At 39.9% G+C, this 26,281-nt stretch overlaps 3 protein-coding genes across 7 annotated transcripts; 1 reads left to right on the top strand and 2 right to left on the bottom strand.

The window, feature by feature from the left end:
* Positions 1-260: 260 nt before the first annotated feature.
* On the bottom strand, positions 261-17,949 carry sorbs3 (sorbin and SH3 domain containing 3). 5 transcript variants are annotated; one of them, XM_077601205.1, is made up of 22 exons: positions 13,915-13,959; positions 13,819-13,845; positions 10,602-10,659; positions 9,656-9,832; positions 9,404-9,470; positions 9,175-9,284; positions 8,972-9,035; positions 8,664-8,702; positions 8,262-8,343; positions 7,483-7,591; positions 6,337-6,390; positions 6,147-6,254; positions 5,547-5,602; positions 4,511-4,569; positions 3,972-4,030; positions 3,849-3,895; positions 3,543-3,657; positions 3,346-3,471; positions 2,546-3,022; positions 2,368-2,453; positions 2,163-2,269; positions 261-1,231 (listed from the first exon to the last, which is right to left on the bottom strand). In XM_077601205.1, the coding sequence occupies exons 3-22, from the start codon at positions 10,611-10,613 to the stop codon at positions 1,170-1,172; spliced, it is 2,016 nt and encodes a 671-aa protein (XP_077457331.1). In that variant the 5' UTR covers positions 10,614-10,659; positions 13,819-13,845; positions 13,915-13,959; the 3' UTR covers positions 261-1,169. The 5 variants fall into 5 exon arrangements, with proteins under 5 accessions (XP_077457331.1, XP_077457330.1, XP_077457332.1 ...); XM_077601204.1 differs by lacking the exons at positions 13,819-13,845; positions 13,915-13,959 and adding an exon at positions 17,744-17,949; XM_077601206.1 differs by lacking the exons at positions 13,819-13,845; positions 13,915-13,959 and adding an exon at positions 17,744-17,949 and having other exon boundaries at positions 261-838.
* A 2,095-nt stretch (positions 17,950-20,044) lies between these two features.
* Positions 20,045-21,800, bottom strand: LOC144074659 (E3 ubiquitin-protein ligase NEURL3). The gene is made up of 4 exons (XM_077601199.1): positions 21,718-21,800; positions 20,899-21,411; positions 20,674-20,790; positions 20,045-20,582 (listed from the first exon to the last, which is right to left on the bottom strand). The coding sequence occupies exons 2-4, from the start codon at positions 21,395-21,397 to the stop codon at positions 20,407-20,409; spliced, it is 792 nt and encodes a 263-aa protein (XP_077457325.1). The 5' UTR covers positions 21,398-21,411; positions 21,718-21,800; the 3' UTR covers positions 20,045-20,406.
* Positions 21,801-23,696: 1,896 nt separating this feature from the next.
* Positions 23,697-26,172, top strand: nkx6.3 (NK6 homeobox 3). The gene is made up of 3 exons (XM_077601495.1): positions 23,697-24,101; positions 25,598-25,764; positions 25,945-26,172. The coding sequence occupies exons 1-3, from the start codon at positions 23,708-23,710 to the stop codon at positions 26,170-26,172; spliced, it is 789 nt and encodes a 262-aa protein (XP_077457621.1). The 5' UTR covers positions 23,697-23,707.
* The last annotated feature ends 109 nt before the right edge of the window (positions 26,173-26,281 follow it).

Genomic DNA, 26,281 nt, shown 5'->3' with positions numbered 1-26,281 from the left:
GTGACTATTTTTGATCATCTAAGGAAACAAAAACAAACGTAACCTTACTCAATAATTAATTGGCATTTTGGGTCATATTTGCCAAAATATTAACATTTTATGTAGTTTACATGACTTAAAAGCAGGTTTTAGTTATTTTTGTATTTTGTTTTTATTCTTTATCTGAATTTCTATTTCTTTTTTTTTCATGAATAAACCATAAGTAATAACATTTTTTTTAATTGGATGATTGTGCGCGATTCAAAATATACAATAACATGTGCATAGTTTTCCAACAGTTGGCATTTATTTTAACAGCTTACAAAAATACCATTCCATTAATGAGGAAAGCCAATAGTTCATTTAAGCAAATATATTACACTTTGGAATTTTTATAAAAGGTTACACTTTGTACAACCATGATCTTCAGGCTAGTGACTGTGTCAAAAGTTTTTTTTAAAGAAAGAGTGGAAAGATTAAACTTGAGCCTAACTTTGGCACAAGAAATTGTCTTATATTTTAATTAAGCAGGAAATAAATTTAGAATGAGCTAACATGCAAATTATGTGCACTGTGAGTTTTTACTGGAAAATAGAAAACTTTAAAAGAACACATACAATTGAATAGATGAACATTTCTTCAGTGGAGAAAACCTTTACGGTTCTTGTTTTTAAAAATAAAAACAAAACGGAACATCTAACAATCGATCGGGGGTAAAACCGTGAACATGCTATAAAATTGTGTTTCTCTGAATGACCTTGTGAATAAAATCAGGGGGGATAATTTGTCTTTCTTTAAAGCACTTTTCTAGATAGGTCAGGTTGCTTCTTCCAACTTCTTCAAGGACCTGAAAAATAATCTGAGAGAAAGATTTTATGGAAACATTAGTCAGTGGTTCCCCAGAATATTATAAATTCCAATAAAATGAATTCCATGGTGGCATGATTGTGCTTGTGGCTGAAAAAAAATCATTCATTCATTGCTTGCAAGTCGTGAGGAGTCGTCCTTTTGCTGGGTGTATATTTAAGTATGAAGCCAGTGCGATACACTCATGCGGGATGTGAGGACTGTTTGTTGTATTAAACTTTGGTCATGGAAAAGGAGTGAACATGCATGGCCATCTTTAGGTAGGTGACGAGTGAAGCTGAGAAGCTCTTTTGAATCAATCCATGTGAAAGTGGTCAAATAAGTTAAACTTGTGTCACATAATTTCCCGGGAAAGTCCCAAAAGCCTGAGTCCTTACTGACGTACCTGTAGAATACATAAAATGAGAAACATGAATACAAATTTGGAAAATAATATATCACAATAACTAGAAGAACCTAAAACAATCACTGGTACAATAAAGGATTAAAAAAACCGAGTATAAATGGCCTTCATGTGAAACAATGTTGCTAAAAGTATTTAAGAATGTCAAACGCAAATTTCTTAGACCACTGATAATGGAGAAAATATGTAAGAATATAAAAGGACATCACTTAGGAGCACAGCCATTTTGTGACGTCACTTATACTCATGCACACAAACACTAATAGACACAAAAACAGGTGCAATTATTTTTTTCAATTTGAATGGCTTCTTGAAAACACTGCTTTTTTACTATTGCACATCATCAAAATGAAATTCTGTATTACATTAATTTATTAAAAAAGATTCTTTCTGCTAGGATGCTCATGATAGAAGTTCTGCCTGCAATTTTGGATAATATCCGCTAGAGCATGTGTCAAAGTGGCAGCCCAGGGGCCAAATCTGGCCCGCCGCATCATTTTGTGTGGCCCGGGAAAGTAAATCATGAGTGCTAACTTTGTTTCAGGATCAAATTAAAATGAAGAGTATAGATGTATATTAAATTAACTGATTTTCCCCCTTTTAAATCAATAATTGTAATTTTTTCATCAATTTTTTCTGTGTTTTTAGTTCAAAAATCATTTTGTAAAATCTAAAAATATATGAAAAAAGCTAAAATAAACATTGTTTTAGATCTATAAAAAAATTAATTCTTTTAATCCATTTATTTAAAAAAAAAACACTCAAAATATTACATCTAAAATGGTCCGGCCCACATGAAATCAAGTTGACGTTAATGCGGCCCGCGAACCAACCCGAGTCTGTCACCCTTGCGCTAGAGGGAAGAACTAAAAAAACATGAATGTTCCTTTGAATAAAATATTTAGCATCTCACCTACAAACCAGCCATCATCACATTTCTCAATGACTTGTACAATATCGCCTTCCCTGAGCTCCAACTCATCTGCATTTTGCGGTTTGTAGTTGTAGACAGCTTGATATCTGTAGCAAAAACAAAATCACACCATAGAGTTACCGCACCCCACCTTTGATTTATACATATTTTATCATTCTAAAATGAAACTGATGTACTGTATTACGGTTTATGTTGCACCACTGTGGACCCAGCGGCGTTTGACGCCTGTGCGGGTAGGAAGGAGTTGGCAGCGGGATTGGTGTAAGCACCCTGGAAAGAAGAATGAAATGTCTCAAATAAAATCAAAAGCGTAACAGATGTGGACATGGAGTGACTTTCCACAGGAGGCAATGTGGGCAGACCTGTGAGGAATCATTGTATCTGGGAGTGTTCACTGTGCTATGTGCAGATGTGGCTGACCAAGCAGAAGGTGATGCAGAGCTGAAAGTGTTGTGGTTGGCTGGTGAAGCAGGTTTAGAGGAATTGTGGGGCCACCGATTGCCAGATTCTTTTGACAGATGCGAGTGTGAGTGTGCAGCTGTGCCATAAGTCAGAGGTGAAGATGGATGCTGGGGGGAGTGCTCTCGCTTGGGGCTGATGCTTGCGGGGCTGGGAGGGGACAATGGTGACTGCAGGCAAGGTGAGTGGAGGGGACGCCCTGGACTTTGTGGTCCAGGAGACAGGGAGATTGGTGAGTAGTCGTCCGTGGAGGATTTGGTGCGAGGCATCTTGTTGACCTGAACGTAGCTGGCAGGAAAGATGCCACTCCGGTTGGTCCCTGTGATTTTCCCCTCCAGCCATTTGTCATTGACACATCTGGTTACACTTATTACTTCCCCCTATGAACAAAAAAAATAGACCGTTTTTACTTTATGGTCATCAAAGATCACATAATATCACCTCCTAGTTCATGCCATTACAGTGACAAAAATATATTTGAAGGGAAAACAAGAAAATAAGACAATATACTGTTTTGAAAAATATAAAAAGCCCAGGTTTCAACTACAGTCCTCCAATTAACTCACTAGATGCGATTGACAGCTATGAACGTCTATCCTCCATGGACAGACAGAGAAATCGAAAATGAAGTCGGAATTAAACCACGGTGCGGGTTGTCATCCAACAACGATTCCTGAAATTACACCAAAATTACAGAACTCACTTTTCGAAAAGGAAGTTCAACTGGAAGGTCAGCATTGAAATTGTACAGTGCGACTGCTTCGCCATATTCCAGCACTTGCACACTTGGAGGTTTTATAGGCGTTGGCTTTTCAGATGGAGACAGAACCTGTGACAAGAAAAGTTCAATTCAAAGACGAGGAGAAGGGCAGCATGAATCTTTTTCTTTTGTTTTTTTACCTCCACATATGTGGTGGGAAAGATGCCTGCTCTACCATGATGTTCTCCTTCAAACCAATTGCTGTCTACCTGTCTGTGGATGTAAACAATGTCGCCTCTATGCAGCGTGAGCTCCCTGCGTGAGAAATGAATGCAGCGAGAAACATGAGCCCCAATAATTTACAACATCAATGCATCTAGAGGAGCAAAAGTTGAGACCTATCATTGTTGTCATTGTGCTTTCCACCGGTTCTCTTGTATGTTGGTGGAGCTGTGCTTTAATACTTATTTACTATGTTTTTAGTTTAATACAATCTGGCAACTCACCTTGGCGACTGAGCCTGGAAGTTAAATTTGACTCGAGCTGCTTTTATCTGATGATAATAGCAAAATATTTCATTGAAATAAGATTAGGTGAAAAATACAAAGTTACTATTTGTATGGAGCTACCTTTTTTTCTTCTTTCTTAGACGAGCGCTCCATCGTGTCATTGGCAGTTGAAAGTCGATCTATTGAGCAAAGTCAGTGAGATGAGACCTTAAAAAGTTCTTTTTTCATATTACAATAACAAAACATGCAAGTAAGATCTACGAAATGGTTATAATAGGCTAAACCCAAAAAAAAGTAATTAAGATTGTCTCATCTATAACTATAACAGGAAAAAAGTAGGACAAATCTACTTTCTATTTTCCAAGATTTCATCACTCCACGTTTTAAAATGTTTTTTGTTTGTCTGTTTTGCCAAATCACCTTAAAACTTGAAAGTCTGGGGTGTTAACAAAAGATGCAATGGAATACAATCATGGGACCACATATATTAAATTACTGAGTCACAAGAGAGCTCGTTATGAGGTTCTTTTGTTGTGACACATTGTTTTTATGCAGAGCAGACTTTGATGAAAACCTAGCAAACATTGTTGAAACAAACAGCTTATAAAAATTTTGGATTTTTTTTTTCTTATTGACATTAAAAGTAGAACTTTGCTTACCAAAAGCTGATGAGGGGCCAACAAAGTGATGGATCGGCTTCTTTGGCACAGATTGATTGCTGAAAATAAGTGATAAACATCAGGAGTTATTTGTTTACATGTGCTGCTACTTAAATAAGGTATCTGTACTTTAACTGTAATTCCTCTGACCAAGAAATCCCCCATCACAAAATAACCGTATTTGACAGAATTGTTTGATATGTTCGGTTAAAAGAATGATTTGTTGCTAATTAGTTTTGTTCACAGTGTAATCTCGAATATCTATTTGGTAGTCAGTTCACAATGTTAACAAAGTTGTGGGAATGCACTATTTTGTAGTGTTTTTTTCCCCATTCGAATACACTTTACACTGGAAGAATAAAATAAAATAAAAAACATTCCAATATATTTACTGTATTTTACATGTTGCTCATCCATTTCGTTGAAATTAAGCATCCCTATTTAGTCATATTCAATCACTGAAAAATTCTTAATTAAATGTCTCAGTACTTCTAAATTGCTCAGCAAAAAAAGGACCTTTTGCTTAGCGATAGCAACTAACAATGTCAATGTTACACAGAGCAGGACAAAAAAAACCTACACTTTGTCACCTCATCATGTAATTCCTCACAGCAACAGTCTTTTTAAATAACACCACTGAACTCCAGAAGCCTTAAAAGGTCAATTCCTGTGAACTCACCTCAGCACACAACAACGAGAATCTTCCAAGAATGCATTACACGCACGGCCAGAAATGTGGAATGCTGTCTGAAGTAGTGAAGTTCTTTCAGGGAAGAAGAATCTATAGGTGTCATTACTTTGCCTCAAGGGCCGGATTTTATTGTTAGGGTGGTTATTGACCAAAGTGTTGGCATTATACTGTGGAATTTGGATTTGCGTCCCTTGCCGTAAGTAGGCTTAATGGGCGCGAGAATCCACACATCTATTAATATTGGTTAAAAGTAGAATGTAACATTGCTTCTTTTGAATGCGGTCTCAATGAGTGTAAAAGAAATTGCAGTTTTAACCTATAATATTTATTAAAGTGGTCTCATACCTGTAGTTTGTGTTTCCAGCCTTGGAGACAATTATTGGGTCTTTATTCTTAGTATCCTGGAAATAAAGAGAAAATGGATCAAAGTTTGCTGCCTTCAGCCTCAGCTCTCTCCCAGCTCGGAGGAATTCTTTTGACAACAAATGTAGGCGACACAGTGTTGCTGACCACTCCCAGGGGGAGTTTGAAATCACACGAGTCCTCCGCTCCTTTGTTCACAAACAAATTCCTCTAAGATTTCAGAACATTCAGAAACAGAAGGAGGGAGAAATCAGCACACAGGCAGGATCACGTCCAAAGCATCTGTGTAGAAGGACTGTGAACGCAGGCGCGCTTTGCAAGGCAACTGATTACAGCAGGCACATTGAATCGAACTTTGCTGAGGTGGGTGCGTGAGGAGAAGGGTGAAGCTTGCAGGGAGGTGATTTATTTAGCAACGTGCAAGACAGGGAGGTGATTCTTTAGCTGGCATCCAGGTCAGGAAACATTACAAATGTGGTCATGAGTAGCAAGCAGTGAAGAAGTGGCAGTCTTTCTGAGGAATTACAAAACGTCCTCATCTGAGACAGTCGAGGTGGGTTTGGGGCAGGGGGGGCTCAGTACCTCACCCCAGCCTTGCCGCTGCTGCTTCTGGGACAGTCTCTTCTCTAGGCCCCGGATATCCGAGTCCAACTCAGCCTCAAAGCGACTCAGCTCAGAGACTAGACTGGCCTGAGCCCAGGTAAGGGTATCATATTTGGCACTGCTCATTTTGGAATGGTTATGCACAAAGGCAAATTGGGAAATTTCTCACCTCAACGGATGGAGACTTTAACTTCTCATTTTGTTTTTGCGGTGGCCGGTATCTCTATAAACAGAAAAAAACAGCACTTTGTTGGTATTCGTATTTATTTGAACGGACCATTTCAAAAAAATATATCACAGAGTTCCATTATCAAACACATGTACTAAACATGTCTTTTTTATCAGGTTGGAGAGTAAAAAATATATACTTTGGAAATACTATAGGCATGGTTGATTTGTTGTGCGTTTCAATATTTCACAGCCACAAGCTAATGGCTGATGATTCCATTTGGGGAATAACATAATTTTTTATAACTCCTACTTCCTATTCCATTTGATTATAATAAGTACTGATATATAATAAAACCGCATTACATTCATTTACACCCACATAGCACATTGAACAGTAGACTTGTTTTCACCATTAAAAAAGATGAAAGTGCATTTTGCTGCTGAATCTGTTAAATGTTGTTTATGTGGTGATTATCAAAATCAGTAAGAGTTTTTACAAGGTGAAATGAACTGCTTTTGGTAGAAGTAAAATGAATCAACATATTTTAAGAAGCCACAAAATTCTGTTTAATGTTTTGAACATAACAAGAAAGACAAATTTCCATCTGTTCTCAATTCTTTCCAGTCCAACTATAAAAGCCTCAGCTGGCAGGAAACTTCCCCTCCTAAATGAACGCCAAGGCCTTCGTCTCAACTGAGCGCCATTCTCACTCCATTCACAGGCCACAAAGTCACAGTGAAGCACCTGACATGGTCTGTGAACAGTTTGTCCCAGACACTCGAGGCTGTCAAAATGAAATGAACGGACGCCGCACCCCCAAAGGTTAACATCATAATACGGATCACAAGACACCTCTGCTCAGCGCATTCTTCCTCTTCCTCATGATCATAGCTTGTTGTTTTCAGTAATTCACTTTCTAAAGAAGCACTAAATAGACGGTCAACCAAAAATAAAATGTGGAGACTCACCGATGGAATTAGACCAAGCTTTTTGAATAGAATTGACACATAACCACATATTACTCATCAGCTTGTTGTGAGAAGAAAACAAAAACACGATGGGTCGGGTGAAGAAACGCGCACAAGGCATCAGCAGGAGTTTAGGAACAAAGACAGGTTTGAAATGTGTGAGCTATAATAGTACCTGGGGGATGCTTACTGGAGGAACATCATTTTCAGGCTCAAAGTCAAAAATGCTTTTGGGTTTCGGCTGCTGTTTCCCTGGATCTGAAAGTTCGCTAACATCCTGGCTCCTGAAATATAACACCCAAGTAGGTGCGCAAGTGCACATACCATGGGCAGCAACTTAATCATTGCCTTATTGTAAGCGCTTCAACAACAAATCCCAACATGCAGCTCACTCCAACCCCCCCGACTCTCGACACAAATGCTGGCTTTCTATTACACGAGGCGTTACCTGCCGTCACAGAAAGAGCATTCCACACATTGTTTGGCTTGATATTTTTTCTCTAGTAAAATATATATTATGTTTCGATAAAGGTTGGGGAACACTAGTTTGACATGCATATGACAAGTTCTGCTTTGTATATGTTTGACTTTAAACTGGATTAAGGCGTGACCGGATGATTCGCCTAAAGACGTTTCGCCGACGGACGTTTGACAGACGGACAGGTCGCCGAATGGACGTTCCACCGAACGTTCGTTCGGCCGAACGGCCGTTCGGCCGAATGAACGTTCGATGGAACGTCCATTCGGCGACCTGTCCGTCTGTCAAACGTCCGTCGGCGAAACGTCTTTAGGCGAATCATCCGAGTACCGGATTAAGGCCATGTCTGCTTCATCAAGTTTAATAATAAGGACACAGACTTGGTAATCGTACTATCATCTTCATACCGTATGTATGTTTTGTATCATTTCCTTTGCTATTGAGCTGCACGTGACATTAATTTGAAGTCAGCTCACCAGTCGGGCAAAGCTCCATGTGGTGATAGCCTGAAGTATTTATCACGTTCTTCATCTGTGTTGTTTGCAGAGACCTGCAGGCCTGTTGGTTCACATGCATGTAAGGAAAAAAGGGGGAAAACACATAAACTAAGGTAGTTAACACATACAATATGATGGGCGACATAACAGGATAACAAAAAAATAAAACATTTGACCATTTGGAGGGGCAGAATCCGAAAGTGATCTTAGTTGGGGGGTTTTCCCTCAAGTTTTTTCTCTACTTTTGACCTATTTAAACTTTTGTCGCCCAGTGTAATCGATGAAATTGTCTTGGTTGATTGGGTAACAGGTTAAATCCGCCTTATTATGGATGAAGAAATGTAAACAGATGATTATCCCTGGAAAAAGAAAACAACTTACATCTGGCTGACCACCTTTCAGAATCTTCCTGCTCAAAATCTAAAGAAAACAAAACAGAGCAAGAGCGAGGATATGCACTATTAATCCCCACCAAAAATTCTTTCCAGGACTAGTGGCTTGTGATATTGTAAGGGATTCTATTTTGTGGTAAAAAATAATAATTCAAGTGGAAGTAATATGTGTAATGATAATATTAAAATAATAATTATGAGCAGGAAAAATGTCATGTCTTGAATGATGTGTTTCCATTTTACTGACAAGAATTCTGGCACCAGTGAGTAAGAAAGAAAATGGAGGAGCAATCATACCGTCTGGCTTCTTATGAATTTGTTTGAACATGCTCTTGTACCAGTCTCTGGGCTTGTTTACACTCTGATGGGAAAAAAAATAAAGGAGGCAGGAACAGTAAACACACTCATAAAAGAAGATTTAAAAAATCACATCCCACTTAAAGTCTATAAAACTGACAGAACACCAAAATACTCATTTTTAAACAACTCTTAAGTCTTACAGATCTAGGCGCAATGGGCATCCCGGTTTCGTCCACTGGGCCAATTCCTGAGAATTTAATGAGCCTTTCCTCCCTCGTGGGAGATGTTTGGACACCATTGGTGACACCACCTGGATCACAATTGACACATTTATACTGTATTAAAAATTCCACTTTATGCTCATAATCCCTTTTTAGTTGAAAATGTTGTACTTTAATCAACTCACTCCAAAACTAAAATCACACTTACCATATGGGGGACCATAGTATGCCCCAAAACTGGGGGGAGTTTGGCCACCACCATTAATATCAGAACCCTTAAGACAGACCAACAAAGCTTTATCAGTGTAAATACAGTAAGTCGTGATGTCAATGAGTAATTGAGTAATGATCCAGCCACGGAAAATATACAAGCAGCCCATGGTACAGACTGCGATACTCCACTTGTCCACATAGAGGAGTACTTATCCTAAGAGAACCTCCCTATCATTTGCGTGCATACCTTGACCTCTGCAGAAGGGAGCCTTGCCAGGGCCCGGAAAGGACTGAGAGGAGGAGTTGGTAGTCCAGGGGAGATGACCACCTCTTGGGTCATATCTGGAGACGTTATTATGTGCTGACCAGATGGACCCCCAGGTTCCCGGGGGAAGCCATTTGGACAACCAGCCTCGTCAACAAGCTGCCATAGGAAAAGAATGAGAATTATATGTATTTCCTGGACTCTGGGTTGAACAAAAAAATATCTATTTTAAGCTCTTTAGGATGTGAATATGTTCGAAATGGAACTGTTCCTCAGAGAATAATGTAAGGACAGGCCTGGGTGAGAAGGTCCCTAATATATTTAAAGTAGTAGTAGTGGGCGGTGGAGGTCCACCCACGTCATCATCTAACAAGTGGTGAGCAGAGGGGTAGGGCGGGGGGCACGGAAACAGGAGAGGAGCATTATGAGCCCATTAACTCTCAATTCACCAACCCGCCCCTCATCCTGCAGTCAAGGGGTGGAACTGGGCAAGCGGGGTTGAGAAAGGGTCACTGATGTCAATCTTAGTTTAACAAGAAAGAGCTGGTCGCCAGTCGCCATGGTGATTTGTTTTACTACTGCCTAATGATGGCCAGTTTGATAGGAACTTTGGAATCAGGTGCTTTGCTGTGTGTGTGTGTGGTTGTGAGGGGTCATGGGAATCCTCCATGGCTTAATAGTAGCACCATAACTCTCAATGGCTGGCCATAATATCAGGCACATTACCAAGGGATGCTTTACTTTTGTATTAGGGAAAATAATGTTTTGTTTTTAGTGAGAGAATGTATCAGGTTAGAATTTGTTTTCTAAAACATGCTTTCAGTTAAAGCCTAGTGTTGTTGTTTTTTCAAGCTAATAAAGGATCTTTGTCCCTACTTTAAGATAGATATACAACATCAACAGGTTTTACAATTCAAAAACATTTTACCTGCGACTGCATGTGCTCACTTGTCCGTTTTTGTACGGAAGATTATCTCCAGAAGCAACTGCAGAAAAAAAAACGATGTCAGTATATCTCACAGAGCATATTTTAACTTACTAAAAAGAAATAATATGACCAGATTTAAGATCATGCTTGTGCAATACACATCAGCCAATGCTGAACAATGAACTTTGATCTCCTCAAAGTAGTGAACAGTACAGTAACTGTTTTAGCAATCTATTCATCGTTATTGCTCCCGCACAGATTTTTTTTCTGTCACCTTGGTCAGAATTGTCACTGGATATGTACAAGACATGTCTGGCAAGGTCCTCAACATAGAAACAACGATCGTTAAATGTTCTGTCTGTTCAGATATGCTGAATTCTTGGCAGACAAATCAAGACTTTTTAACAAATAACCTTTTGACCGTGCAGTCATCATGAATCAAATTCTGCACCCAGGCAGTCATGACAATGTTCCATTATCTGGTTCCCCAGTAATTCAGAGAAACGTTCGACTCAGCCACTTTTCTTGTTTCTCGGGAAATATCCACCCACGACGACGACGACTGACTCACATCTGTTCACAGTCACGGAATAAGCTGGACTGACGAAGCAGGTCAAGTACTGATAAAATAGACGAGCTTCTAATCAACTGAGCCTTTTGGGTGAAAGATACTTGTCTTCCTTCTATTGTCACATGCTGTGGGAATGTGGCAATGTGTGTTCCCTGAATGGTGACACTGCTGTTCGAATGATTTCAACATTGGCTGTCATTTTTTTTGTCAGACTTCCTTGCGACTGACATCAACACAGTCTCTCTACAATTTAACAGCAATTCCTAATGCGACTGTTCTGTTAAAAACTATCGGTAAGAAAGTCTCTGTGAGATGGATAGGAACACAACAGGCCGACTCACAAAATTTCACTAATGACTTTTCCACATGGAATTTTAATCTTTAAGGATTTTGGGCAGTCTGTTAAAACAGAAATGGACAGCGCAGAAACCATGAATCCCAAGCGTTTTGTTTCTAGAAAACAATGTCACGGTATGGGACTCATCATCTGTTAATAAACTGGGTTACGAAAACAGATGGTGTTTTATTGCCCAAAACAATCACAGCCAGCTCATTATCTTTTCAACAGAAAACAATGCACACAGAATGGATAGCTAATCCTTCTGTTACCAATGGGTGGGCTTCTCAGCAGAAGGCCCATGAGCACACAAATAATGTACTGGCATTCAAAGAAAATAAGGAGCCTATCCCAGCTGAATTGGGACTTTTTTTAAAGGTTACCTACTTACTATTAATACTACATACACACAACTAGATATATATCATTTCTCTAAGCATAAGTGTTAAATAAACATTGCAATCTTGCCTTTCATAGAATTTCCTTACAATTTTCTTTGATAAAACATGCACTTAATACAAAGTCCAGTGCACTTCATATGCAAAATGGAGATTCATAGTTTAAAAAATAAATAATTAACTTTCAAATTTTGCACTCAAAATTTTGTTAAGAAGAGCGTTCAGAACTCAAATGGAAAAAAAACTGTGTTCCCTCAGTGCAATAAAACAATCTTTTTGTTCATTGACTCTTGTTGGGTGTACAAGCACCATGAATATAAAAGTACTATTTTCATAATAGTATATCCCCTTTAAAGAACACTAGTAGTCAGTATCATTAGAGCAATGGAAAAGATACTCTTGATTTCAATGGAGGTAGTCAAAAATAAAGATGTATTCCATGTTGTTCTATTAAAAAATTCAGGAAAGGCAATTTATGTACGGTTTGTAGAAACCCCAAGTAGTATCACGACGGATAAACTTATGTTGTAATATTCTCTGTGTCTCATTTCCCTTTTGGATCAGCATCGAGCACTGTATACGTTCCCCTCTGGAGTGTGAATCAATGCTTCCTAATAAGGCAAAAACCCCTGTTGATATCTTCAGAAACAGCCAAGTTTTTGGTTTAGCCTTTGAATGTGCAGTGAATTCTTACGTAATGACCGCGTATCAAGAGCAGATGCAAAGGCTGTAGCCTCTAATCCCCCACCATGTGAAATGCCTATTATCACCTCTGGATCCGTTTTCAGGATGGAAAAGAAAAGCGCCATAAAAGGTCCAGGTGCACCTCAGATGAAGATCAAATGAGTCTTTTGAGATAGTTCTTGCAAAGAACCAGACTTCCTGCTTCCTATTTGTAGCTCGGTCAAATAGCACCCGTGGTTTTTCTTGGCGTAACGCAGGGAATGCAAGATGAGATATTTGGAATATGATAATGTGCTCCTGTCTAGAGGAATGGGCCAGATGTTAGGAAACAGTACAAAGAGATTTTGAGATTATGAATTATCAAGCGCACCTTTCATGTACATTCAAAATGGAACCTTTTTTTTAAAACCACAGTTCTGCATTGTGACTCATTGGCTCACCGTGAAATAGTCTTAAACCTCAATCAGACAAGAAACCAGACAATTAGCAGCAGTTTTAGAACATCAGATCAGAGATGGAATGTTCAGAATGCCTGATTTGTAGTTTGTATTCAATTTGGCAGCAAAAATATGCTAATAAAATTACTTGTTCCTGTAAGATGTTATCATGGTCAATAAATAAATGACAGACCATATGTCATTGTCCTACTTGACCTTCTAAAGCCAATGAATGGCAATGCTTAGTGTTAAATGTGGGATTTCTTCAACTCTAGGACTAACCAACGGCAACCTAATGATTTGTAGTTGTGGGAAAAGATTGCATCATTAATAAATCAAGCACACAGCCAAGAGATGATAATACTATGATCCAAGACCTTTTATGGGACAAATAAAACTCTCCCTTAAGCATCCGTTGAACCTAACTAAGCCTTGGATTCTGAGCGCCGAGTTAATCATTGACTTCATCAGTTGGAACTACTACACACAATCCACTGAGCAGAATTCTTGATCCTTGAAAGATAGTGAACAAAACTAACAGCTTGTATTGTTCACATTTAGAATTTCAACAAATCACTGTGTTACAAACCAACCCAAGAAAATGTTGCCAATACAGCTGACCTCACATGGCTGTAAAACTGTATCAAAGACACAGTTCCAACAGATGAGCTGATCATAATGAGCCAATTTGGTGATCTCTACTTCCAAATGTGAGGTAAGTCAGGTTGCAGCTATGCGAGCACCGTTCAAGGTACTGCAGGATTGATAAAAAAAACGTTGCTGAACTTACCAACACTGACTGAAGCCATACAAGGATCTGCAGCACAAGTTTATGATATGTAGTTATTGGCGGATACGCTGATTTATCAAGGGAGGAGTGCTTTACCTCCTTGTATGGTTCTTCTCCAGGGTGAGCAACAGCAGTGCTCAAGTGTTTTTCTAGTCAACAGAGAGGAGCTGTGAGGCACTTAAATCAAAAAGGTACTACAATTACGCTCAAACAAACATGAACATTTTAAAAATGAACACTTTAACTAATTGGGAAACAAAACATAGTGACTACATAATAGATAGACAAATGATACTTTAGGAAATTCATCACCCAGAACCCCATGATTATGAAGCAGACGCACTAATAACTAAAAGCTCCCCTGTGCTCTCGATTTATTCTGTCCATCTATTATTTTTTTGTTAATCTTATCGTCTTCAGTCACGACACCATCGTGGAATTCATGGCAGCAATTGAAACCACTGGACTGCCACTTTACTTTATCGTTTTCTGAGGTGAAACAACCTCCCCTCTGAGCAGGCTTTAGTGCCTGTCTTAAGTGTCATTTGACAGTGCTCCGGAAGCTGCCACATTAAAACCTCCAACCTTTCTTCTAAAATAGCCCCACATAGTGATAGTTTGAGGAAGGCCCACATCCTCAAGCCCTTGAAGAAAACGTTACAAATCCTCACGGCTGTCATCTCGCATATCTAAAGCCGATGGCGCGTTTCACATATGCGGGCTGACAAGGGGACCCTCAGTCATAATACAAAGGGAATCAGGGGTGGCTGTGGAAATGGACCTGACAGTGAGGGGAGCCGCAGGAGTGACGCTTTAAATCCTGCAATCTGTGAAAACATGTTTCCTTTGAGTTGTAATTTTAATATCTAACAAGCGGTCAAAAGCAAATGTAAGGAGTGCTGAGACTCTTTTAGAAGTGTACTATGGTGTTTACACACTGCTGAGTAGGTGTTCTAATTCTGCAAACCTTGAGCAGCCTGACAGGTTTCTCAACATTAATGCATGAAGTGTTTCTATCAGGGCCGGCCCTAGGTGATGAGGCGCCGTGGGCAAAAGTAGAAAGGAGTCCGCCAGAAAAATACATTTTTAAAAATATTGTGTAAACATTGTATTTTTACAACTTAAAGCGTGTGCACTCACTGTTCATGGTTCACCTGAAACGAATGATTAAAGGTTCCGCCCCAAAGCTAACAATATTTTCACGTTTAACGTTTTTTAAGACAATGGTGGACAACCTCTAAAATTAGGGAACAACTAAAAAATACCGAAGATAATTTTTATATGAGGGATATTGAGAAAAAAAAATGTTAGGACAGCGTAGCATTAGTATTTTCCCCCACCAAATACTTTTATTCCCCCAAAGCAATTTGGCGCCCACTCCCCGAGATGACGCCCTAGGCACTTGCCTAGCTCGCCCATGCTAAGGTCCGACACTGGTATCTACGGCTCGATCTTCAGGACAAAGAATGTATACTCACCTTCTAAATGGACTCTACAAAACCTCCCTGATCTCACTATGACCTCTTGTCGGAATGACAAGACCGAATGGCCTATCCACATTTTTCACTCTTTTTCTCTCTCCCTCCCATACTCTCGCCCTGCATGCCTCTGCAAAAGACTTCCCAGATGACAAGCATCACCATAGCAACCCCTTCTGCCCTGCTCTTAGCTCGTCAGTTCGGGGCACCTGACCCTGTGAAGAAGCCCTATTGTTGTGATAAGGTGCTATTTTACAGCCAGAGGTTAACCAAAGGGGAAAGAAAATAGTTCATCACCTCCACCTCATTGCCCAGTGACTCTGTGACACCATTACTAAGTATCTTTATCGGTCCTGTAACTCTCTCTCTTTGTGTGTGCGTAAAGGCCAACAGCACCAAAGGAGGATGGAGTTATTTCTGTTTTAGCAGCCCATTAGTTAACACCAAGTTATCCATTCTGAGCAGATTCTCTCATGGGAGCACACAAACATGATTAAATAAATAATTGTTTGATAGCTTGTTCTTCCGATGGCATTTTTTCCACATTTACATATGAATTGAATCTGAACGTGCTTGATAGTTTGCCCTAGTAGACAATTCTCATCCAATTAAAACTTGGCTTTCCAGTTCATCCACAAATCTCCAAATTGTGTAATACCTGAAAATTAGCTCGCCAAGAACTTTGGACTGAACTGGTATTTCGCTTAGAAAACTTCATGCCCGGGCCATGCAATGTGGTTACCTATGATCATCTGATTTCTCTCTTCCTCGCTTGCACTTTCATGAAACAATAAACTCAAGATGTCATGGGAGATTTCTGTTTGTTGTAACATTCTTTGTCTATTATGTTTGGTGAACAACTCTCCTATGTGAATAATTTAGCGGTCTGGCTTGCTCATGCTACACAGGGCAGATATCCACTTACCGTTTACCGTGCCTACTCTACCCACAGGCTTGTTTTGCCGAATAGTTGAATCTCTGGACCTGAGGGACGGACTCAAGTAGATGAATTGGGGGCAATAAGATATATCCCGCCATGAAAAGACTTTGCACCCACTGTGAGCACATCAAACACCTTGTCGCTCTGCAGCAAATCATGCAAAGAGCGATTGACACTTTGCCCCCAGATGTCACAACACATCCTTTTTATGACAAATCTTTTGGTACTCTTTCTTTTAAAGTTAACCAAGTAATCTGGTTATTAAAAGTGCAGATTTACATTAAAAACTCAACTCATTGTAATTTGTCAAGGAGTTAAAAGACTAACCAAGTCACAAGAGCCTTTTTTCTCAGTCACTCTGACTGTAAAACAATCAGATCCTTATCAAAGTTCATGACTTTTAGGTGACAACTACTATAATTCCATGCAATTAAAAATTATCTCTGCTTTGTTCCAACTGATCAGAATGATCCTCAGTCTGTTTAACAAATACACTTTATGAATAAACAGAGGGTTCAATTTATTCATGGACATGGATGTACACTTCCACATGTCTAAAAATAGTGTACAAGCAAAAAAAAAAGGTACTATAAAGAAGGGAAAAATAGAAAGAAAGAAATTTTCTGTAAAACCAGTTCTCTTGTCATTACTTTTGAAAGTGATTCTCCTTTTCCATTCATTCTTTTATGCCTTCCGAAATAAACAAATCCCCTTGAGATGTAATCACATGCTGAAGGAGAACAACCTGATTCACAATCAGACAGGCTAAATGGCTACACACAAGCATGAGTTTAGTCCACCCAATATCCGTGAACCCTTAACAAATAGCTTCATTTCAACTGACACTGGTTGTCAGTCAACATGCGACTCTTATCCACCACAATAAATACACCTTATATAATCAGAGGAACTCATATGGCCACAACAGGACAATAAAATCCCGGTGATTGACTTTTGATCAAATTTAGGATGTCCTCTGAAAAATTCCACAGGTAGACAGCCGTCACAGAAACATGTCGCACTCGTTAGAAACTGTCCCAGCAACTGCATTTGTGTCACATAAGGTTCTCCAGGGTAGCAGTGAAGGAATGTAAGCATGAGAACAAACATGTAAGCACCAGAGTGTATTTGTTTTAGCAGTAAACAACATTTTGCACCAGCATGTATGTCCCATAACGATCCTTTTAAGGCTTGAGGGGAGCTTCAGTTAGTTAGGGGTGTGGGGATAATAAAAAATGATTCATACAAATGAATGGACAACTGGTTTAGCTCATGGTGTGTCTGAAACTTTCACACAGAGAACTACTGATAAACATCAGGAAAGTCCAATACGACATTATGAAAAACTGTTGTGAAACATCCTACACTGTATGAATCATGTAATGCTTGTCAAAGTGATAAAATACTGTTAAAACTCTCACAGAAACAGAGCAGAGATAAGGGGGCTCATCCTGAGCTGTCCCACTCCCAATCATTATTTCTTTACCAAGATTTGAGCGGTACTTACAGATGAGAGCGAGTTGAGCAGGGTCTCCTCACAACAGTCCAGTGAAGGAAGAAAGTGAATGGATTCTTTTCTCTCTCTTTCTCTTGTTCTCCGGCTGCAACCAACAGCGCGCCTTTATCTTATGTTGAACCCTCCAGCTCGGCTCTGAAAGTAGGCGAGGGCGGGTGTGTGTGTGTGTATGTCTTATGCTTGCATGTGCGAGCCTGAGCACAATCTCATCAGGGAGAAGGCGCTCACTAATAGTTTCCACCCACAGCTGGAAGTAATAGAGCTTCCAATTCAGGCCATTGGGGCTCTGTGGCACCGCCTTTTAATGCAAGACGCGATGAGGTCGTTTTCTCTGAACTGAGGGACATGTCATGTAATTGCATGGCTTACTCATGTGTCACATTTATGTCGAGCATGGAATAAAAAAAAAATGGATAGAATCCAGAACAAAACGAGTGTTTTGCCGTGGAAAGGCCACTTAGGTTCACATTTTATGTATACAGTAGCAGTGTATTTATAATAATGGCGGTAGGAGTTCAGAAAAAGCTATTTCTGAGTCGGTTTGTTCTGGTCCTGATGGACTGGAAGCGCCTGTCAGAGGGCAGTAGGTCAAAGAGGCGGGTGGGCAAAGTGGGTGTTGTCACTTGTGAAGGACTCTGCTTTTTTGAGTCAGTGAGATGTTTCGATGCGTCATCACGAGCACTCATCTAGGACCCTCTTCAGTTCGGTCTCAGTGAAGCGGTAGAATCACGTTGTGATGGAGTAAGACAATGTTAAAATCCTCCCAATTAGAGGAAGAATTAAAAGTGTTACGTTTTTTTTTTTTAAAGTTGAGTAAAGTTAAAAACTCGTGTTAAAAAGACTTAGATGATAATGTAGAATTAGTGATTGATTCTTGCATTTAACCCTTTAATGACCCATATTTTCCATGAAAGTGGAAGTATTTCTGTTTTCTTTTGAAATGGGTTTCCCAGAGAAATGGACAACTCATAAATTTGGGGACATTTGATTTACTATGGAATATTATTTATTACTTGTCGTTGATGGATAAGTAAATGTTTCTGATGTGAGAGTTTATTCATAATTTATTTGGTGCCATTGACAGTGATTCTCAAATTTGGCGCTTGTAGGCAATTGGGCAATTTCACTTAATTTGTCAGAAATGCATTTTTCAGTTTCTGTCGAACTATCTATCTAACCAACTATACAATGGCCTCACCTGAAATGTTTGGGCATCTGTGTTTTTTGTGGCCAACCTCTCTGTGCAAACAACACATGCACGCACATGTTAAGGCCCACACACAAGTACTACAGGGCCTTGGGGAAATGTCAGCATTTCCATGTGGTTTTTCAGGACTGCATTAGCAGCAAAGTCAAGCCTGGAGGCCAGACAGCTTTCCTTTGCTTGCCTTGTAGTGTTATCAAAGCAAATCCTCTGTATTTCTGAAACTACACAAAGATCCTGTCTGGGTAAAGTTCCCTTAATTCTACTCACATCTCCATCTTCTGTGCTAATCGTTTGTAAACTCACGACCAGTAGCCAAGTAACATTAACAGCTTTCCAATAAGGTCAGAAACCAAAGGTCAAACACGCCTGTACGTAGTCACTCACGTAGGTTCACCCGCTCATGATGGAGTACCCTCTGAAGTCCAACAGATGTCACTAAATACCATAGGTTTTTTATGATCATATGGAACTGCATTTAATAGTTTTATGTTCTAAACCTTGAATCTTTACATTCCAGGAAAAAATCCTGAAATGTCAAAGTCGTGTCTCTCGTCATAAGTATATGTGCTTTTAGATCATAATGCGTGAAAATATTCATTCTTCTTTGCCTCACGGCACAAAAGACAAGATGAGAGAACGGTGGAAAGTAACAATTAGGCCTACAAGAAGAAACATCGGGATATAGGAACATGTTCATTGGAGCATACACATACAAATGTTGTCTTAAAAATAATAATTATTGTCTGCATAAATTGGAGTAATTGAGTGAACATTTTAAATTGCCCTTAGAAGTGAATGTGTAATGATAGTCATTCGATACTAATCATCTTAACTTAATGGCTGATGACATTAAAGTTGTCAGATGTCCAATTTTACATGCAGGCACAAGGAGGCGCTAGATGTACGTTGCATTCTCCTTATTGTATAAACACGACCTTGAGGACAAAGCCGTAAGAGTGAAACTGAAAGATTTTTCTTGACTAGATAAATGCCTGCACATAAACTATGGTTCCCTTAAAACTGAAGTTTGTTATCTCATGTTTTGTTTGTCATAAACAGAAATATTTCTTATCTATTTATTTGGCTTATCATTGCTGTATTAAATACAAAACATTACAATTACACAATATACAAAGAACTGCAAGGTTGAGCATTAAAAGTGCAAACAAAGCTGTGCTTTTTAAGCAGAAACAAAGGACACCATTTAAAAAAATAAACAAATACATACAAAATTCACATTCACAAAGGGTTCCTGAGAAACAAATCTTATTTTTTGAGTTCATCTCCATATATTATAATTGTTTTTCCAAGTAAAAAAAAATAAAACAATTATTTACAGTATCACAGCTTAAAAATACAGCTTCCATTTTGTTCTTGGGGAACATGTAGGCCTGCTGTACTCCTTCCTTTTACTTTGGGTTCCTTGGAGTGGCACAATTTACAATTTTCAGAGGGACTTGTAGTGAAAATCTTCCTTAATGCGGTGTCTGCACAAGGGGCAAGTCCCAAAATTCTCGATGACACCGACAAAACACTTTTCACACAAACAACGGTGGGCACATGGCAGAGTCACAGTGGCTTGCTGGTTCATGCACGCCACACAGTCAATCTTATCTTCTCCATCTGACATGAGGGAACAGGAAGCACCGTGAAAAAAAATCCATCACAATTTTTCGGTACACATTGACTGCTTCAATGACGGCGGGCTTCCTACCTGTTGTCGGTTTGAGACGGGGGGAGTCATTAGATATCAAGGCATGTGTGTCAGAAACCTGCCAGGGAGAAGTCTCACATGACCTCCGTGTTAAGCAACATGAACCCTTTTTGGAACCTGTAGAAAAGAGGGAGGGTGTTCTCGTGAAAAAAGGTAGCGTATTGTAAAGAAAAATTGAGTTTAAACATGTTTTTATTGAGGCTGCCAAGCAAATGTGAAACCTACCCAAAAGAATAATGGAGCATGTTTTTCCATAAATATCCATCATGGCCCACAGAGGCTTTGAGATGTCCATTCCTTTTAGAATCTTTTTCTTCCAGCCACGTTGGTTAGCGATATATATGCTCCCAGATCTCGACACCCAGAACTCCAGCTCAGACCCTGCCTTGCAGAGCCCCTCAGGCACGGGAGCAGCCCAGTGTCCAGAGGTATTGATGAGGTCGGGTATAGCCAAATCTGGCAGGGGCAGCGAACGGGACTCGGGAGCAATGTTGGTGAAGCCCACTCGCAACGCTCCATCCCAATTGGGGGCTTCGGCTTCGATTAGCAGTTGGATCCGTTCCCCAGTCTTCACGGTGCGACTGCTGAACACCAAGCCTTTGCTGAAGGTGTTATTTGCCCTCCTTGCATGGCAGTAGCCCTGACTAAGGTGGACCTTGTCACCAATGGCACTGCGATGGAATGTCAGAGGACCGAGGCACAGTAAACCACATCTTTTCGACATGTCTGATCCAATATCTGCAAAGTCAAATTATCCAAGATTAGATGCATTGTGCAATAAAAACAGAAATGCAACAATAGTCCCTGACTTGAAGTTGTAGCCAAAAGTGCTGATTCTTTCATGTTAAGTCTTTGAACAATGGCCTCTGGCAAATCTCACGGATGAAAAGAATCATCAACAAATGGTGCACAGTATGAAACTATGAACCATGATCTTAACTGCATACTGGATATCATGATAATTGTCTACAAATTCGCAGTGATGAAAGCAAGGTTGAAAAACCTCATATTTCATTTCAAATGATGTGTAAAATAAAAACTCACCTGCATCTAATGTATCCTGTTTTTTTTTGCTGAATGAAGTCAGGCATGAAATGCTTTGATGGAAGTCAGGTATGAACCGTACATGAATGCTAGGGACTTTTAATAAATGGAAAGGGGGAGGAACAGAGGGAGGTGGCCTCTTTGGGGAAATTTTCTGTTTCCTTTCTAACACCGCATGACAGTAGTAAAACACGTGGGTTTATTTACATTCATGTTGAAGCACACTGATATAGATCGATTATTAGGTTGTTTTTTTTCCATCAGAGAATAGAAATTACAGCAAATAAGTATGTTGTGTTAGTTATACAATATGAGAAATGACATCGCTTAGAAAGGGTTCAATAGCTCCTGTCTAGTCTGTCACATGATAGTGGGCGGGAATGTTTAGAAAATGAAAGCGTGGAAATTTTGGGAACAAGCTCCGCTGCTTTGGCCCAACCTTTTCACGTTGAATGGCTGCTAGTTTAGACCATGTGACAGAAAGACGCCATGAGTGAGGAGAAATAATGATATCATCGGAGTTACACATTTACAGTGTGATTTCCTCAGCTGTCATATGGCTGTTTCTCAGAATCACTGATTCAGATTCTTGCAAAAAAATCCCTTTATGTAAATGCAGGTACAAATGAAGAAAAAGGTTCTCTCTTTTACCACACAAAAAGTGACACAATAGCATTTTTTTTCTCCAAAGGCTGTTTTCAAAACAAAACAAAATAATCAAAGGTGACAAGGGCCAACTTGAAATCCTTCCACTTTTGTTAAATAAACATTTGGAAAAAGTTTTTTTTAAGTGTTTTTTAAATGTATTTTAAATATTACCTCGATCATTCGATTGCTGCTAGTCACTCCATTCTATCACCGGCAATAGAAAGAGAAATGCAGTTCAAAATCATTCATGTATTATATAATTTATTTGCCATTAATAAAACTATCAATTAATTTTATATCATTTACATTTCTTCTAAATCGAGCACATTAGTTTGTCCTATTTTTTATTATTCCCCTCACTTCATTATGTCGCACAGTTGTAGTGACTGTACTTAAAATATTTATCCACACAGCAATAAATTAAATTTAGTAGGTAGTAAGACAACTTGAATGCTTCTGTTTGGCAAAACAACAAAAGTCAGAAACATTTTTTATTTGAATGTTGTTTCATTCATTCTTTTTTTTTTAAATACCACCTCTTAACTATGTCCTTAACTTGCACAACAAATAAAGAGCTGTGGGGGATTTTTACTTTCTTATTCACATTTTATTATAGTCAGATTTAATTATGGCCTGTTGCACGTCTCACTACAACATGAACTTTAATGTTGATAAAGGTTTATGGCACAGATATGTTGAGCTTTGTACTTATGTTTTTATTAAAGGTTTGAATACAACAACAACTGAGAACTGGTTGAGGTTGTAGTTTTAGTTTAGCTTGCAAAGTTAAAAATATAGTAACAGTACACCTACAGAAACATACTAATATTGTCTCATACAAAGGCATTTGGATGCAAAACACACCTCGAAAGAAGCAAAACTGGGCTCCAATATTTCTCCCCCGTCACCCTTGGCCAAACACATCAGGCCATCAAGAAAAATCAACTTGTTCCCACTCCACCTGTTCAAAACATCATCAATCTGCAGCCATCCAATTACCGGCTCGGCTCTTTCCAAGCCACCAATGGCGAGGCCCACGAGCGGTGACCAATCCCAGGCTGCATTCTAATGTGGCCTGTCTTTATCAATGTGCCGATCCAGATGTCCAGATCCTGCCTATGTATAATATCTAAGGGGGGCCGCATCGGTTGGACGTACTAGTGTCGCATTTGGACCCAAGGCCCGGCTTATTATGGCGACCGAGAGGTGAGGGGCAACGGTGAACAGTTGATCTCCTCTATCCGCATTTGGACCTCATAAGAGAGCGTTATAGCAAAGCTTTCTTGATTGTGTGCTGGGACACCAAGGAGATCCTGACCGGATCTTCTGGAGTTTGCTTCACATGGATCCCAACATGCAAAGTACTTTCCTGTTCAACAACAGCCTTAACCATTTTACCGCCGAGCTCAAGGCGCCGGTTTGCCAGTACTCGGTGCCAAACGCTTTCTACAAGCTCAACGCGGGTCAGCTGCCGCCAGGGACGCCTCACGGCATCAGTGACATTCTCAGCCGATCCATGGTAGGGGTGGGCTCCGCGGGAGCCGGCAACACCTTACTCCCCGGCTACTCAAGTGTGGGGGGCTTCGGCCCGCCCGTTTCCAGCACATCCGTCTATTACAACCGAGACTACGGTTTGACCAAGAGTGGCGCCGAGTGCCCCGTGAAGGGTCGCGCCATGAGCTGCTGGGCCGAGAGCGGCTGCGACTGGAGAGGAAGCAAGCAGCAGTGTGCCAACAGTGAGTCTATTCGACGCCTAGAGGACCAGACCGGTCTTAAAAAGAAGCAACTAAAATAATTAAAATAATTTTCATTCAAGCAACATTTTCAGCCAATTTGAAAGAAGATGTCATCGCCTCAAAGGAGGCAAAAATTACTAAGCCGTAGCTAAAAACGTCAAACTTGTACTTACTCTTACTCTGCTTATAGCTAGTGATTGACCGCATTTTAACTTAGTCATAACTAATTAATATAATTTACCAGTATTATTGATAATGCTATGAAGGTTGTTTTTTTACAGAAAAACACACAAAAATAGAATCATCTTGAATCATCTTGAGAGGGAAAAAAGCACAACTTGGTTTGATCTGACAAATTTGATGTTGACTAGTTCACTTTAGCAAGTACTACTAATCCGGTCTGACTTGTATCCTGGTCGCGACTTCTTTGTGCTTTACACCATATTATAATATTATCCCATTTACGGAAATGTCTTCGTCTGACATTAACTCATATGATGAGACGCAAGGAGATAAATGAGAAGAAATGTTTCCCAAATAATTGGTTTGGATTAAAAAAAAATTCTACTGAATGGCATTATACAATAAGCATGTCCTTATCATCCAAATAGGTTTAAAAAAACTGTACTTATAACTGTATCATTATAGTTTCTCCTGTTCAGTGTGCAGTATGCTGGAGTCTCTCCAATCAGATTTCAGGCAGGAGGTGAACTGCAGACTAAACTGGTCAATAGTCAGTCGCAGGACACACGCAGGGACGAACAACTCTTTACATGCAGCTCGCACAGACGTTGCGTGGATGTCCGCGAACGGTGTCATGCATTTAGCACCATATAGGATCCTGCAATCTAAAATGATAGCAGCAAGCTGACAATAAAATCTTGGCCTTTCTGTGGCACGTGTCAAACCCAGTGCGTTGGCGTAACGCCAAATTCATATTTACGCCCAGAAACACAAAGATTAATTGAAAATTTTCAATGGCCTTTAGGTGTAATTGGATAACCACCATGTTTTCCCTTCCGTTTGCCCGTACTTACCTGAGAGACGCTCGAGGACAGGGGTGAGCAATTAGTTCACAGAGAGCCGCTGTAGGTGCAGGTCGAAAATGACACCTCCAGACCCGCAATCCAGTGTCTTACAAGTTTAATCAGATGATTGCAGTCAGGTGCTAGTTGCTTCAGTAGACACCTCATTCATTGGTTAAACTGTCTGTGTTGCATCAGTGGGAACATAAACTCACATAATCCACATCCATAACAGTATTGGTGATGTCACACAAGATGAATAAATGGATGGTGTGATTTATTCTAGTACCATTAGCAGCATCGTACATAAGAGAGATGTATGCAGTAAACACGGGAGTCTTACAAAATGAAAACGTTTGTGGATTTTGTTTTTGTAAAATATCATGTTTCCAATTCATAAAATATTTCTAATTAAATCCAGCACTTAAACAATTAGACATATGCTGGTACTTTACTTTTGGATGATTTCAGGTGGGCCCTTGGGCGAGATATCAGGCCGGAAGAAGCACACCAGGCCGACTTTTAGTGGGCATCAGATCTTTGCTTTGGAGAAGACTTTTGAGCAGACCAAATATTTGGCCGGACCTGAACGAGCCAGACTGGCTTACTCTCTGGGCATGACAGAATCTCAAGTTAAGGTGAGCTCAATGCTCACATTATGTTCATTACATTAAAAAGGCTAGTCAGTACAAGGCCTTGAGCCACACCAAAGCATTCAACGATGTATTGATTTCCTTTCATTTGTTTAATGATATTAGCAGGATTTTCGTTTCCCGAGAACAAGAGGCTAGATTTTACGAATCCTGGATTCTCTCTAGGTTTGGTTCCAAAACCGTCGCACCAAGTGGAGGAAGAAAAGCGCGACAGAGCCCAGCTCCACTCAGACCCAGGCCGGGCCTGCCGGGGAGGCCTCGGACAACGAGGTGGAGGACGAGGAGTACAACAAGCCCCTGGACCCGGATTCTGACGACGATAAGATCCGGTTACTTCTGCGCAAGCACCGCCGAGCTTTCTCGGTCCTGCGCCTCGGGCCTCACCATGTGTGAAGGTCACACAAGCTCGCATGCATTCGCGTGTACCTGCATGCCACCCAGTTATTTGTGCTAGAATGAATAAGCATGCACAAGGAGGTCTTTTGAAGACGGATGTGCCCCA

The sequence above is a fragment of the Stigmatopora argus genome, chromosome 5 (genome assembly GCF_051989625.1).
Source record: "Stigmatopora argus isolate UIUO_Sarg chromosome 5, RoL_Sarg_1.0, whole genome shotgun sequence".
Lineage (NCBI taxonomy): Eukaryota > Metazoa > Chordata > Actinopteri > Syngnathiformes > Syngnathidae > Stigmatopora > Stigmatopora argus.
The sequence above is the reverse complement of the archived record's forward strand: the minus strand, read 5'-3'. Positions and strand labels throughout refer to the sequence as shown.